General features: G+C 51.8%; 1 protein-coding gene across 2 annotated transcripts in view; it reads left to right on the plus strand.

The window, feature by feature from the left end:
- UHRF1 (ubiquitin like with PHD and ring finger domains 1) overlaps nucleotides 1-10,630 on the plus strand; it is a 33,827-nt gene extending 23,197 nt beyond the window's left edge. For both annotated transcript variants that reach the window (XM_044947971.2, XM_044947970.2), the window contains exons 12-17: nucleotides 1,143-1,305; nucleotides 1,395-1,532; nucleotides 4,292-4,430; nucleotides 4,517-4,662; nucleotides 6,475-6,573; nucleotides 9,069-10,630. In XM_044947971.2, coding sequence (XP_044803906.1) covers nucleotides 1,143-1,305; nucleotides 1,395-1,532; nucleotides 4,292-4,430; nucleotides 4,517-4,662; nucleotides 6,475-6,573; nucleotides 9,069-9,215 — 832 coding nt within the window. In that variant the 3' untranslated portion in view covers nucleotides 9,216-10,630. The remainder of the gene's footprint in view (nucleotides 1-1,142; nucleotides 1,306-1,394; nucleotides 1,533-4,291; nucleotides 4,431-4,516; nucleotides 4,663-6,474; nucleotides 6,574-9,068) is intronic.
- The last annotated feature ends 3,848 nt before the right edge of the window (nucleotides 10,631-14,478 follow it).

The following is a 14,478-nucleotide window of genomic DNA, read 5'->3' on the forward strand; positions in this document are numbered from 1 at the left end:
CTGCTCTTATAGCACATAAGCAGCCACAGAGCCCACGGAAGAAGGTATGCATGGCTCTGTTCCAATAAAACTTTATTTGTAACACCAGTAGGTGGGCAGGAGTTTCCTGAGCCCCAATTACAGGATGGGATAAAGCATAAACATAGAGCACAAAGGAAAAGATAGAGATCTGATGACCTTTAAATATTATAAATCGCACAAAAGCCATAAGTGTGCAGAAAAGGCAGGTGAGGGTTGTGGGATTGCGCCTAGAAGACTCAGGAGGTACCCACATCCTAAGACAATTCATTGTAAGAGTAAACCCATCAAAAGGGGGGAAAAGTCTGCCATAAACAGGATACCTAATGGTTATACTATTCTATGTAAAGAGCTGTTGCAAATCAATAAGAAAAACTAGCAGAATAAAGCAAAGGATGTGCAAATCATTCCACAATGTAATGAGATCCCCAGTGACCATGAAAATGTATTCATCTTTAGTGAGCAAAGAAATACACGTTGAAGCAATGATGAGTTCCTATTTATTTATCCTGTAAAGCTGCCCAGATTCTCCAGTGTTGAGAAAGGCCAAGGCATAGGCTAGCATTCCATTGTTAGTAGAAATCTAAATTGATATTTCTTGCTTTCCTGAAAACTCTTTGCCTAAATATCTTTGTTTAAGAAAGGAGGGCAGCTGAGCTGACCTCTCACCCCCCTGCTCCCAGGCCTCTGTGCCCTCCGTTGGAACATGCCTGTTGGCCTGGCCCACATTTGTGTTTTTTTTTTTTTTTTTTTCCAATTTGTCTGTGCTGGGTCTTTAGTTGTGGCATGGGAAATGCGTGTTTTATTGTCTGTCTGTTTTTAATTTGAGGCATGTGAACTGTTAGTTACGGCATGTGGGATCTAGTTCCCTGAATAGTTCAGTGAGAGTTCGGAGTCCTAACCACTGGACCACCAAGGAAGTCCCTCAGTTTCCCTTTCCTTACAAGGTCATTGGATTCAGGGCCTACCCTAGTCCTTTCTGACCGCTGCCAAACTTGACTCCATCTGCAAGCACCCTCTTTCAAAAGAAGGTTACGCATTCATGTGATTGGGGGCTTGGGACGCGATCAGCTCCCTCTCTCAGGGGGACACTGTCCAGAGCATGGGCCCGCCTTGCCCCGCAGGGCTCTGGCTCTCAACTGCTTTGCCCCCATCAACGACCTCAAAGGGGCCGAGGCCAAGGACTGGCGGTCGGGGAAGCCAGTCCGCGTGGTGCGGAACGTCAAGGGCCGCAAGCACAGCAAGTATGCGCCCATCGAGGGCAACCGGTACGACGGCATCTATAAGGTGAGCGGGGCCCCTGTGGCTGCACCTGCCTGTCCCCCCCTCCCATGCTAGCATGATCCCCTCTGACCCCTGCCCCACTCCCTCCATAGGTTGTCAGGTACTGGCCCGAGAAGGGCAAGTCCGGCTTCCTGGTGTGGCGCTTCCTCCTACGTCGAGATGACGTGGAGCCAGGACCCTGGACCAAGGAGGGCAAGGACCGAATCAAGAAGCTGGGGCTGACTATGCAGGTGCGTCCAGGCCAGCACTCGAGGCCAGACCAGAGCCAGCCGGGGGCCTGGGCAGGGAGCGTCTGGCCGGCAGGGCCATGCTCTCCAGGGTTTCTCTCATCCTGGATGATTTCCATGTTGTGAACAGCTGGTACCTCCCTGGCTTTCCCCTCCTTGTCCTTCAACCAGAGGATGTTGAGGGGATGGTGGCTCAGGTGTGCACGCAGCTTTGCCTTTTTTTTTTAATAATGTTTTTAAAGATTTATTTATTATCTTTTGCCCGTGCTGGGTCTTCGTTGCTGCACTCAGGCTTTCTCTAGTTGCAGCAAGTGGGGTCTACTCTTCTCTCTGATGCCTGGGCTTCTCACTGCAGTGGCTTCTCTTGTTGTGGAGCATGGGCTTTAGGGTGTTCGGACTTCAGTAGGTGCTGCTCCCAGAGTCTAGAGCACAGGCTTAATAGCTGTCGTGCATGGACTATTGCTCTGCAGCACATGGGATCTTCCTGGACCAGGGATTAAACTAGTGTCCCCTGTGTTGGCACCCGGATTCTTAACCACTGGACCAGCAGGGAAGCCCCAAGGCTTTGCTTTTGTGGTTAGAACTGAGAGCTGGGCTTCCTTATTGGTGCTATGTTAGAGGCGCTTATCCGAAATCAATCTGGAGTCTGATCTCTTCCCTTGGCCAGTCCCCTCCCCCCTCTCTTCTCCTCTTCTCTTCCATCTCTCTCTCTCTCTCTTTATTTTTTTGACTGCACCATGTGGCATGTGGGATCACCCTGCAGTGGAAGCAGAGTCCTAACCACCGGGCCGCCAGGGAAGTCCCCATCTCTCCTTCCTTTCTGTCTGTCACCCCTTCCTAACCCCAAAGCTGACAAACCAGCACAATTGGTCTAAATATATTAATATTAATAGGGAGTGCATGTGTGCTAAGTCACTGTAGTCGTGCCCGACTCTGCGACCCCATGGACTGTGGCCCCCCAGGCTCCTCTGTCCATGGGATTCTCCAGGCAAGAATACCGGAGTGAGTTGCCATGCCCTCCTCCAGGGGATCTTCCAACCCAGAGTCAAACCCAGGTCTCTTATGTCTCCTGTGTTGGCAGGCGGGTTCTTAACCACTAGCACCACCTGGGAAGCCCTAATAGATGGAGAGAAGTCTAAGTGTAAAGATAAGGTGGATCGTTCCCTTGGACCAATTGCTTACCTCTATGGCTGCAGAATCTTCCTTTCCCAAGAGTTTACCCAGTGCCTGGGGAACACTGCCTTTTTGCACTATAATTACGGTGTTTTCTGTTCCTCACGGTGAGCGGCTTTACAGCTGATATGTCGTGGTGGGGCTATTTCAGGAATCTTAATTGCTGTTGAGAGTCTGATAGCGCCTGCCCCCTGGGGGAGCCGCAGAGAGTTGTCTTTTGAAGCAGTGTTTATACCGCAGGGAATTCAGAAGCTGAGGAACTGAGGAGGCAGACAGCCGAGGGTCAGGAACTGTTTAGTGGGAGGAAGATTTTTATTTAGGACTTAAGTCTTCACTGTACATTCACGTTGCTGGAAAAGCTTGAGGGTTTGTTGATGGAACATTGGAGAATTGGACGTGATTGTAGGTGCCTTGCTGCTGCTAAGTCGCTTCAGTTGTGTCCGACTCTGTGCGACCCCATAGACGGCAGCCCACCAGGCTCCCCCGTCCCTGGGATTCTCCAGGCAAGAACACTGGAGTGCGTTGCCATTTCCTTCTCCAGTGCATGAAAGTGAAAAGTGAAAGTGAAGTCACTCAGTTGTGTCCGACTCCTAGCGACCCCATGGACTGCAGCCTACCAGGCTCCTCCGTCCATGGGATTTTCCAGGCAAGAGTACTGGAGTGGGGTGCCATTGCCTTCTCCCATAGGTGCCTTAGAGATGGGGTTTCTAGGAGCTTCCCTGGCGATCCAGAGGTTATGACTCTGAGCTTCCACTGCAAGGGGTGTGGGTTCAATCCTTGGTCAGGGAACGTAGATCCCACATGCCTCTCAGGCCAAACTGAAACAAAAAGGAAGTGGGGTTTTAATAAAGCCTTCTGGGGCTTGGAGGAACGTAAGACCCATCAGAATAGGGTCCTGGAGCTAAGGCCTGGGGCTGGTGGTTAGTAAATGAGATCATCTTGGGGGCCAGCCATGCCCATCATCCCCACGGGGGTTGGGCTGGCTCTTGGCAGCATAAAGCCTGAAATTCTTACTGCCTGGCTGGAAAAAGTTTGCCTACTTCTTCTCTTAGAAATGGAAAACTTAAGACCGTCTTGGGGGGAGTTCCCTGGCAGTCCAGTGGTTAACATTCCGAGCTCTCACTGCCAAGAGCCCTAGTTTAATCCGTGGTCTGGGAACTAAGATCCCACAAGCCTTGGGGTATGTGGCAAAATAAATAAATTAATAAAGGCTATCTTGGGAATCCCCTAGCAATTCAGTGGTTAGGACTCAGGGCTTTCGCTGCTGAGGCCTTGGGTTCAGTCCGTGGTTGGGAAACTTAAGATCCCCCATGCTGTGTGGGTTCACAGCCTAAACAACAGCAGCAGCAACACAAGACTGTCTTTTTTGCTGCCTCTAATGTGCGGGATCTCACTCTGCCCCCTCCCCCGCCACCCCTACCCCGAGGCGCAGGCTGTGTGTCTGTGTTTGCCCCCGTGAGTCTCTGTGCTCAGTCACTGCTCCAGAGTCGGGTCGGTGGAAACCTCTGGGTTGAGGCTGAGTGAGCACGGAGTCTGTCTCTGGGTCCGGACCGGGTAGGGGTGACCGGCCTGTCTTCTCCCACTTGCAGTATCCCGAGGGCTACCTGGAGGCCCTGGCCAGAAAGGAGAAGGAGAACAGCAAGCAGGCAGCCCTGGACAAGGAGGAGGAGGACAGGGAGGAGGGCTTCACATCCCCCAGGAAGGGCAAGCGGAAGAGCAAGTCGGCTGGTGGGTGTCTCTGCGGCCACCCTCGCACCCAGGGGCGGGGGCCCCCCTCCACTCTCCATCCTCAACCCGCCCCCGCTCTGCTCCAGGAGGTGATGGGTCCTCGCGAGGGACGCCCAAGAAGACCAAGGTGGAGCCCTACAGTCTCACCACCCAGCAGAGCAGCCTTATCAAGGAGGACAAGAGCAACATGAAGCTGTGGACTGAGATCCTGAAGTCGCTTAAGGACGGGCCGGTGAGCTCTCCTGCCTGGCCGGGGCCTCTCCTCTTCACTGTCATAAGATGGAGGTGATGTGAAATCAGCCATCTTCACTCTTTCCACTGCTCAGCTCAGTGGCATTGAGCACATTCACATTGTGGTGTGACTATTGCCACCATCATCTCCAGGACTTTCTCATCTCCCTAAAGCGAAACTGTCCCTGTGAAACGCTGACTCCCCATCCTCTCCCCCAGCCCATGGCCCCACCATCTACTTGTCTGTGCATCTGACTCCTCCAGGGACCTCCTGTGAGTGGGATCGGACAGTGTGTGTCCTTCTGGGTCTGGTTTCTCTCTCTGAGCATCACGTTCTCAAGGTCCATCCATGTGGAACCTCCTTCCTTTCTAAGGCTGAGTAGCATTCCACCACATGAATGGAATTTGCTTCCCCATTGTCTCTCATTAGATACTTGGGGTGTTTCCAGCTTTGGCTGCTGTGAACATGGGTGGGCAGGTGACTCTCGGACCCTGCCTTCAGCTCTGTTGGGTATAAACCTAGAAGTGGGATTGCCAGATCCTAGGATCATTCTGTTTTCAAATTTCCCAGAAACCGCCAAACCAGGACTATTTTTTTTTTTTTTTTGGTCCTCCTGCCTTAGTGGGTAGAGTGACATTGATGGGTCACTGCAGGTGAGTATCTTGGCCTTGGCGTCCTCTGTCCTTGCCTGGTGGGGGACCACTTCTCTTTGGCTCATGGTCAGGATCAAACCCAAACCCTCCTGAGCCCTGGGCCCACTGCCTGTTACTTCTGACATCCTCTGCTTCTGGTCTCTTCCTCCCTGTCATCCTGTCTCACAGCCTTCTCTCTCATGGGTTTCTCTGCCCAGAGTACCTTCCCTCACAGCCTTCCTGGCTCAACCTCTCTCTTGTGTGAAATCACTGTGGCTGCCCTAACAAATGAGCCTTTAGGGGTAAAACCCAGGCCTGGGGAAGTCTGGTCCCTCTGGAGGCTCCTGGGGAGTTTCGACTCCTGACTCTTCCAGCTTCTAGAGGCGCTGCATCCCTGGTTCATGGCCCCTCCCTCCATCCTCAAGCCAGCAGCTCAGCACCTCCTGTCTCTCTGCCTCTGACCCCCCCTTTCTTCTTATAAGGACCCTGTCATGACACTGGGCCTCCTGGGAATCCGGGGTCATCCGCATCTCAGGGGCCTTAACTTAATCCCTCTTGCCAAGTCCCCTCTGCTGTGCATGGTGGGTGACAGGTCCTCAGGTCCCAGGATTCAGATGTGAGGTCTCAGGAGGCCTGAGGCTCAGTCCTTCAGGTCTCTCTGTTGGCAGTTCAGCTTCTCCGTGGAGGGCTCTTGGTGCCCCCGCCCTGTCCTTCCGGGGCAGCCCCGCCTTGCTCCCTGCTGTATTTCTGTCTTCACCTGCCTATCCTCGGCCTTCCCCGCTGGGCCCCAGGCTCCAAGAAAGCAGGTGTTTCTCCATTTTGGCCCCTGCTGGACCTGGGTGCCTGAGCGGTGGGCAGGTGGCGCTGTGCTGGACCTGGGTGTCTGAGCGGCGGGCCGGTGGCGCTGCGTGTCGCAGGACTGGGCTCTGCACTGAGACAGGTGCTGCCGGAGTGTGGTCTTGGCCTCGAGCCTACATTCGCTCCGCCCGGCTCCAGACCCCCTGTCTTCTGGTCCTCAGACAGGGTCACAGCGACTCGTGTCCTCCCAGGGCAGGGGCAGGAAGATGAGATTTGGGACCCCAGGGCGAGGGCCGAGCAGGCATCTGGAGAGCTGTCATGCTCCTTCATTCTGGGGAACCGAGCCTTTGCCGGACTCACACACCTGCTCTCCCGCTTTCAGAAGTTTCTGAGCACAGTGGAGGAGACGTTCCAGTGCATTTGCTGCCAGGAGCTGGTGTTCCGCCCGATCACGACCGTGTGCCAGCACAACGTGTGCAAGGTGAGGGGCGGCCGCGGGCGGCGGGAGGCCCCGGAGGGCGCGCTGACCCCTGCCGGCACCCTGGGGCTGCTGGCTTCACTTGGACACCTGCCCCTTGCCCTTCCTGGCCCTCAGGGTCTGTTGCCCGGGCTGCCTGGGTTACAGTTGCTCTCCCCTCCCCCACCAGCCTTCATCACAGGTGCCCTTTGCCCTGCCACCACCCTGCGCCTCCAGCCACGCTGGCCCTCTGCTGGGCCCTCAGCAGGCTGGCGCATGCCTACCTTCGTGGGGGTCACACACTGGTCTTCTCCAGCATCTTCCCGCCTGGGGGTCCAGGGTGGGAGAGGATGGGCTGCTCTCCTGCTCCTGCCGTCTGGTCACACTAAATGATTTAAGTGGGCCTCAGGCAGGGCTAGAGAGGTGTGAGGCACTTATCACCTAGAGGAGCTGGGAGGAAGGCGTTCTGGAGGATGAGGTGGCACTAACCTGCCCCCTGAGAGGGGCCTCGGGGCAGCATCCCGGCACTTGGGAGTAGCCAGGGCCTGTCCCCACAATGAGGGCTGGTGAGTGGGGCTGGAGCCTCCAGCCAGCGGTCAGTTCTAGGAGGGAAGCGGTCTCCAGTCTGAAGCTTTTGAAAGAGAGGTTGGGAGAGGCTGAGATGGGTCCTGGACCAGGGTCTCTCCCCGCTTTGGGGCTGGATCGTTCTCTATCGTGGGGGTGTCCTGGGACCTGAGCAGCATCCCTGGCCCCACCTACTTGGTTCCAAGAGTCCCTGGAGTTGGGAAGCACTGGGATGCATGCACGGCATCTTTGCCACGCCTTCTGGCCAGAGTCAGTCTGTAGGAATTTACAGGCAGGCGGCTCAGAAGGGACTGTCCCTGCCACCTGCTCACTCTAGGTCGCCGAGCTGCGTCCAGGGCATTGGGTCAGTTGTCAGACCAGGGGAGGGACCCTGAGAACGTGGAGCACTCAGCCAGTGCTCACATCCCATGTGGCCTGATGGAGGCTGGGAAAGATACCCGCCGGTGCCCCAGGCCACGTGGGGCCCAAGTTCAGAGGCGTGGCGGAGTGGCATAGAGAGCACATCTTTGGGATCAGCTGCCTGGGTTTGACCTCCAACTCTCTCCTTTCTGGCTGTGGGACTTTAAAAGGCCCCATAGCCAGATCTTTCCCATCTTCTCAAACTGAAACCCTGTCCCCGTTAAACACTGACTCCCAGCCCCTGACCCCACCCTCTACTGATACTTACTGTCTCTGTGGATCTGACTCCTCCAAGGAACTCCTGTGAGTGGCATCAGGCAGTATGTGTCCTTCTGGGTCTGGCTCCTCTCCGGAAGCATCAGGGAACGCGTGTTGTTCCCTGGGTGAGAATCTCCTTCCGTGTGAAGGGTGGGTCACACTGCAGCATGCAGATGGACCACGTTGTGTTGATCCATCATCTGTGAGTGAGCTCTAGGTGTTTCCACCTCTTGGCCACTGTGAAGCTCGAAGCAGTCCAGCACCTGATTTTGAACCTGAGTCAGCACATTGAGCACAAAGTACTATCTCTTGGTCTGCGATCAGCTATAGACTTTATACTGGAAAACAATGCAGGGATTTTTAAATATAGGAAGCAAAAGCCACTGCCCTCCTCCAACGGCAGCAGGTTTTCACCTGCTTGGCATTGCCCCTCACCCAGCTGCCTTGTGCCATCCTTCAGGTGTGCATACCTGTGCAGGTGTCTGTGCCCCTGTGGGCATCATCTATGGCCTGTTCCTCTCATGGGGAGGTCAGCTGTCCAGGGCCCCCCAGGCTTGCAGCTCAGTCTCCACTGACTCTTCCTCCACACACTGCCCCCTGCATTGTTTGGTTGACAGCGGTTCGAACCCAGAAGTCTGGCTCAGAATCCAAACTCCATCCTTCCCCCCCTTTCCTCCTGTCCTCTCACTGACACGTCTTTATTGAGCCTGTGCTCTGTGCTGGGTCCTGTGCTTGGTGTGCGGAACATCAGGGAGATACAACCCCCGATCGTGGGGAGCGTCTGCTCTGTTAACACACAAGCACATCAGTCCATCAGACAGTTCCAGAAGGAGGAAGGTGCTGTTTTGAAAGCAGACAGGGTGTGGTGGTGCAGGACCATCCTGATGTTCCAGGGCACCTTGGGGAAGGGTCCTCTGTGCAGGGGACTCCAGCACCAGTGACGAGAGAGCCGGGGTAGATCCGTCAGGTGGTGTGACCTCCAGGTGCAGGAGCCTGGCAGCTAGGATGACCTGGGAGTCTCTTTTTTTTTTTGGCCACACTGATTGATCAGCTTGTAGGATCTTCGCTCCCTGACCAGAGATCGAACGTGGGCCCTTGGCAGTGAGAGCTCAGAGTCCTGACCACTGGACCGCTGGGAAGTTCCGACCTTGGTGTCTTTGATGAGCCTGGGGCAGCCAGGCTGGTCATGGGCTGCCAGGGGCCTCTGGGTGCCTGGTGGTGCCCCAGGGGACCATGGGTGGCCAGGATCACCTCTCACCCGCCCCATTCTCCCACAGGACTGCCTGGACAGGTCCTTCAAGGCCCAGGTGTTCAGCTGCCCGGCCTGTCGCTATGACCTGGGCCGGAGCTACGCCATGACCGTGAACCAGCCACTGCAGGCCGTCCTCAGCCAGCTCTTCCCCGGCTATGGCAGCGGGCGGTGATCTTCAAGCACTTCTCGCCGAGTATTTTAAAAAAAGAAAAAAAACAAACGTTATCAGAGGGGTCCGTGGCCCCCATTTCGTTTTTAGTGGGCTTAACTTAAACATGTAGTTTTTTCCTCCACTCCCTAAAACTGCCTCGTCTTCCCGTTTTTGTTTTTTTTTGTTTAATCTATGAATTTTTTCAGGAGTTTGTATTATGGCTCAAAGGAAGGAACAAAGTTGGACTTCTCAGTGTTTTTATTTTGGTTTTAAACAAAAAGCCTGCAATTTTATGAGCAAAAAAAAAAAAAAAAAAAACCCAAAACAAAGTTTTTCAAAAAATGGTTTTTCTTCTGAGGATGGGATTAGAAACGAGTTGGTGTGAAGGCTGCTTGAGTTCCCAGAGTTGAGTTCTCAGCCATCCCCGCCACCGACTTGCAAGAAGGCACCGGGCTGCCTAGAACAATCTTTTCAAGGTTGGTGGGTCGGGCCCCCAGAGGTGAAGTTCCATCGCCAAAGACCCAGCGAGGCTGTGGTCCTGGATGTCACCACACCCAGGTGTTGGCCCTGCATCACCAGCAGGAAACTGTTCCAAGGAAAAGCGGAGAAGTCCCACTGGGGCCAGTTGAAATCCTCACCTCCAAGCCATCCCCCACTGGGCTGCCTCCGCGTCCCCACCGCACACAGAGGCCACGGGCCACCGGAGCAGAAACCTGGGGCCACACCGAAGCTACCTCCACCGGACCCTCCCCTCCGTGGGGGCCGACGCTTGGCCCAGCGCCGTCCCAACCTGATGTCACGGAAGCCACGCCCGGGGCCACGTTCAAGTGCCTTTGGTCCCTCCTTCCTTTTCAACCTGGGGCTCTTTCTCAGCACTGAATTATTGACACTGCCAACCGGATTCTCAAACTCGGGTCCTCCAGTGCCTCCCTGGGGACCCCAGGTGAGCAAGTGGGGACGATCAGGGTTTTGTGGATCCTCGAAATTGAATTTTCAATTCACCAATTGGGAATTACAAGAGGGAAACCTTTTAAAATGAATAAACACCTTTTCCAAATGAAATTATTATTTTTTTTGTAGTTACTGTATATGTACCAAGGAAGCTAATAACTTTAGGGTTTGGTTGTGTTTTTTTTTTTTTTTGTCGGGGGAGTTTTGTATTTGGGGAATGATTTGTTAATGTTTCTAACTTTACCAAAGTTTGCAGCTTATACCTCAACAGAACAGGGATATTTTTAAGTCACATAACTGCAGACAAACTGGAGCAATACTGTTTTAAAAGTTTCTCTTTTTTTTCTTCATTATTAGGTGGTTTAATGTATTAGGAATAAACACCGAAATCCTGTGTAGGCTTTTTTTGTTTTTTGTTTTTTACAAAGTTCAATATTCTTTGTCCAGGTTTTAGATTCTCAGAATAAATGCCTTTTACAGATGCATTTGATGGTGTCTTTTGTCTGCAAATTGCCCTGTAGCCTACTAGGCACTTCTGTAACTTGTAACATGTTTTCTCTATCCAGAAAAACCCAGGATGCTAGACAAGTAGCATCATTTCCACTTTGCAGGTGTGAAAACAGGCCCAGAAGATCCAAGTGATGGGCAGTGGTCCAGAGGGGCCGAACTGGGCCTTCCAGCTTGGAACCAGAGGTCATTTAGTGTCACTAAGGGGGATGGCACTGTCCCCATTTACACTTGAAGAAACAGAGGCTGTCATAGGACCCTCACAAGGAAGGAGACTGGCCCTGCCTTAAGTGGGCGTCAGCAGCCAGGACCATCAGCTAGGGAACTGGTTTACCCTGGGGGGCCCTCTGCAGGCCTGGGGGGATGGGTGCACGTAGGGTGTGGCGACAGATGACCTGAAATGCCGTTTCCAGTGGAGTCCAGAGTCCAAGGATGAGGCACATTTTGCAGGTTTTCTCCTGTTTTTGGCTGTGCCTTCATGGCTTGGCTTGCAGGATCTTAGTTCCCCCACCAGGGATTGAATCCATGCCCCCTGCAATAGAAGGACGGAATCTTAACCACTGGACCAGGGAATTCCCCAACCATGAGGCAAGCTTAAGAGTTCCAGGGAAGTTAACAGTGGTGAGTTCTGCAGATGCCAACCTACCACTGATACCTTGTACTGATGGCTCTGTAATGCCGTGGGTGGATGTAAGAAAGAAGAAAGCTCTGCCTCTTCAGGACCTTCAAGTGTGTTCTTGAAAACATCATAAGTCAAAGTAGCGCTAGTGGTGCTCAGCAGTGTCCAACTCTTTGTGACCCCATGGGCTAGAGTCCCCCAGGCTCTTCTGTCCCCGGCCTTCTCCAGGCCCGAATACTGGAATCAGTTGCCATGTCCTCCAGGGGATCTAGTTACAAAAGATCATATATTTTCTCATTCGTAGGAAATGCTAAACAGGGATCTATAGAGACCGAAGGCAGATTCGTGTAGTGATGACAGGATGTGGTGAGGGATGGAGGAGGTGGGGAGCTAAAGGGTGCAGGGTTCTTTTGCAGGTGATAAAAATGTCCTAAATTTGGTGGTGATTGCAATACCTGTGAATGCATTAGAATCCTTTGAATTGTGCGGTATGTGAGTTGTATCTCAAGTCAAAGTGTGAACATGAAATAAAAATAAGAAAGAGGCCCTCCTATGAGGAGCCAAGAAATAATGTCCCCAAGTGGGCTTATGTGTCTGCAGGGGGGCCACACATGGGAACAGGACACACCGAGGTATGTTGTCAAGAGTGTAGAATATTTTTTGTTTCTCAAAAGTTAACAAAGCTGTCATTGTTAGAAGTGAGCAAACCCCATGGGCTTCCCTGGTCGACCAGTGGCTAAGACTTTGTGCTCCCAGTGCAAGGGAGCTAGATCCCATGTGCTGCAACTAAGACCCAATGTAGCCAAATAAATATTTTAAAAAAGCCTAAAAAATGAACAAACCCCAGAAAAGTGTATATGAACTTCTATGCAGAAAATAATTCCAATATTAGGTGTATTGGGTTCCTGGTTGACTTTTGGTAGTTTTAATTTTATAGCAGTTTTATTGAGATATATTGCCCATGCCCTAACATCCACTTAAAGTACACAGTGGGTTTTAGTATATTTGCACAGTTGTGTAATCATCTCTACCTAGTTCCAGAATTTCATTTCCCCCCAAAGATACCCAGTCTCTATTAGCAGTCATTTCCCACCCCTCCCCCAGCCCCTGGCAACCATCAACCCACTTTCTGTCTGCCAATTTGCCTGTTCTTGATATTTCGTGTAATTCATAAGACACAGTTTTTTGTGTCTGGCATCTCACAGCATCGTGTTCTCAAGGCCCATCCACACTGTAGCAAGTGTCAGGGCTTCATTCTTCGTGGCTGAGTAATACTCCAGTTTGAGGTTGGACCACCTTTTAAAATTTATGTGGTTGCTTTTTTCTTTTTATAATGTAAATCTTCCCTTTTCTCCCTCCACTCCATGCTATAAAATTAATAACCCTTGAAAAAGGCTGAGCACCAAAGAATTGATGCCTTTGAGCTGTGGTGTTGGAGAAGACTCTTGAGAGTCCCTTGGAGTGCAGGGAGATCAAACCAGTCAGTCCTAAAGGAAATCAACCCTGATTTTAATAATAATTGGAAGGAATATTAATTGGAAGGACTGATGTTGAAGCTGAAGCTCCAATACTTGGGCCACCTGGTGTGAAGGGCTGACTCATTGGAAAAGACCCTGATGCTGGGAAAGATTGAAGGCGGGAGGAGAAGGGGCCGATGGAGGATGAGATGGCTGCATGGCATCACTGATTCAATGGACATGAGTTTGAGCAAACTCCCGGAGATGGTGAAGGACATGGAAACCTGTTGTGCTGCAGTCCATGGAGTCAGAAAGAGTCAGACATGACTAAGTGACTGAACAACAATAATCCTTTAGAACATTTGTAAATTGAAGATGAAGAAAAAGCCAAAGTATATGATCCTGACCCCAGAGGGTTAATATTTTTAGACTTCATTTGTACGTGTGTGTTGGCATGGCAACATTCAACCTCGGAATACCTGAGGCATAGACAGGTTAAGTGACTTACCCGAACACATGGCAAAGCCAGGGTACATACTTGTTTATAGATGTTTCTCTATGTTTTATATGCAAATTTAAAGAGTAACATTAGGACAGTAGTGTATGTACTTTCTTGTGCCTGTTGATGGGGTAGCCACTTTATCCAGCATCTAAACAACCACATGAGCCGTGTGTGGTCTGGTGTTTGCAGTATTGGCATCAGTTCAGTTCAGTTCAGTCGCTCAATCGTGTCCAACTCTTTGCAACCCCATGAATCGCAGCACGCCAGGCCTCCCTGTCCATCAGCAACTCCCGGAGTTCACTCAAACTCATGTCCATCGAGTCAGTGATGCCATCCAGCCATCTCATCCTCTGTCGTCCCCTTCTCCTCCTGCCCCCAATCCCTCCTAGCATCAGAGTCTTTTCCGATGAGTCAATTCAGTCGCTCCGTCATGTCTGACTCTTTGCGACCCCATGAATCACAGCATGCCAGGCCTCCCTGTCCATCAACAACTCCCAGAGTTCACCCGAACTCATGTGCATCAAGTTGGTGATGCCATCCAGCCATCTCATCCTCTGTTGTTCCCTTCTCCTCCTGCCCCCAATCCCTCCCAGCATCAGGGTCTTTTCCAATGAGTCAACTCTTCAAATGAGGTGGCCAAAGTATTGGAGTTTCAGCTTCAACATCAGTCCTTCCAATGAACACCCACGACTGATCTTCAGAATGGACTGGTTGGATCTCCTTGCAGTCCAAGGGACTCTCAAGAGTCTTCTCCAACACCACAGTTCAAAAGCATCAATTCTTCGGCGCTCAGCTTTCTTCACAGTCCAACTCTCACATCCATACACGACCACTGGAAAAACCATAGCCTTGACTAGACGGACCTTTGTTGGCAAAATAATATCTCTGCTGTTGAATATGCTATCTAGGTTGGTCATAACTTTCCTTCCAAGGAGTAAGTGCCTTTTAATTTCATGGCTGAAATCACCATCTACAGTGATTTTGGAGCCCCAAAAAATAAAGTCTGACGCTGTTTCCCCATCTATTTCCCATGAAGTGATGGGACCAGATGCCATCATCTTAATTTTCTGACTGTTGAGCCTTAAGCCAACTTTTCACTCTCCTCTTTCACTTTCATCAAGAGGCTTTTTAGTTTCTCTTCACTTTCTGCCATAAGGGTGGTGTCATCTGCCTATCTGAGGTTATTGATATTTCTCCCGGCAATCTTGATTCCAGCTTGTGCTTCTTCCAGCCCAGCGTTTCTCATGA

Source organism: Bubalus bubalis, chromosome 9 (assembly GCF_019923935.1).
Source record: "Bubalus bubalis isolate 160015118507 breed Murrah chromosome 9, NDDB_SH_1, whole genome shotgun sequence".
Taxonomy (NCBI): Eukaryota; Metazoa; Chordata; class Mammalia; order Artiodactyla; family Bovidae; genus Bubalus; species Bubalus bubalis.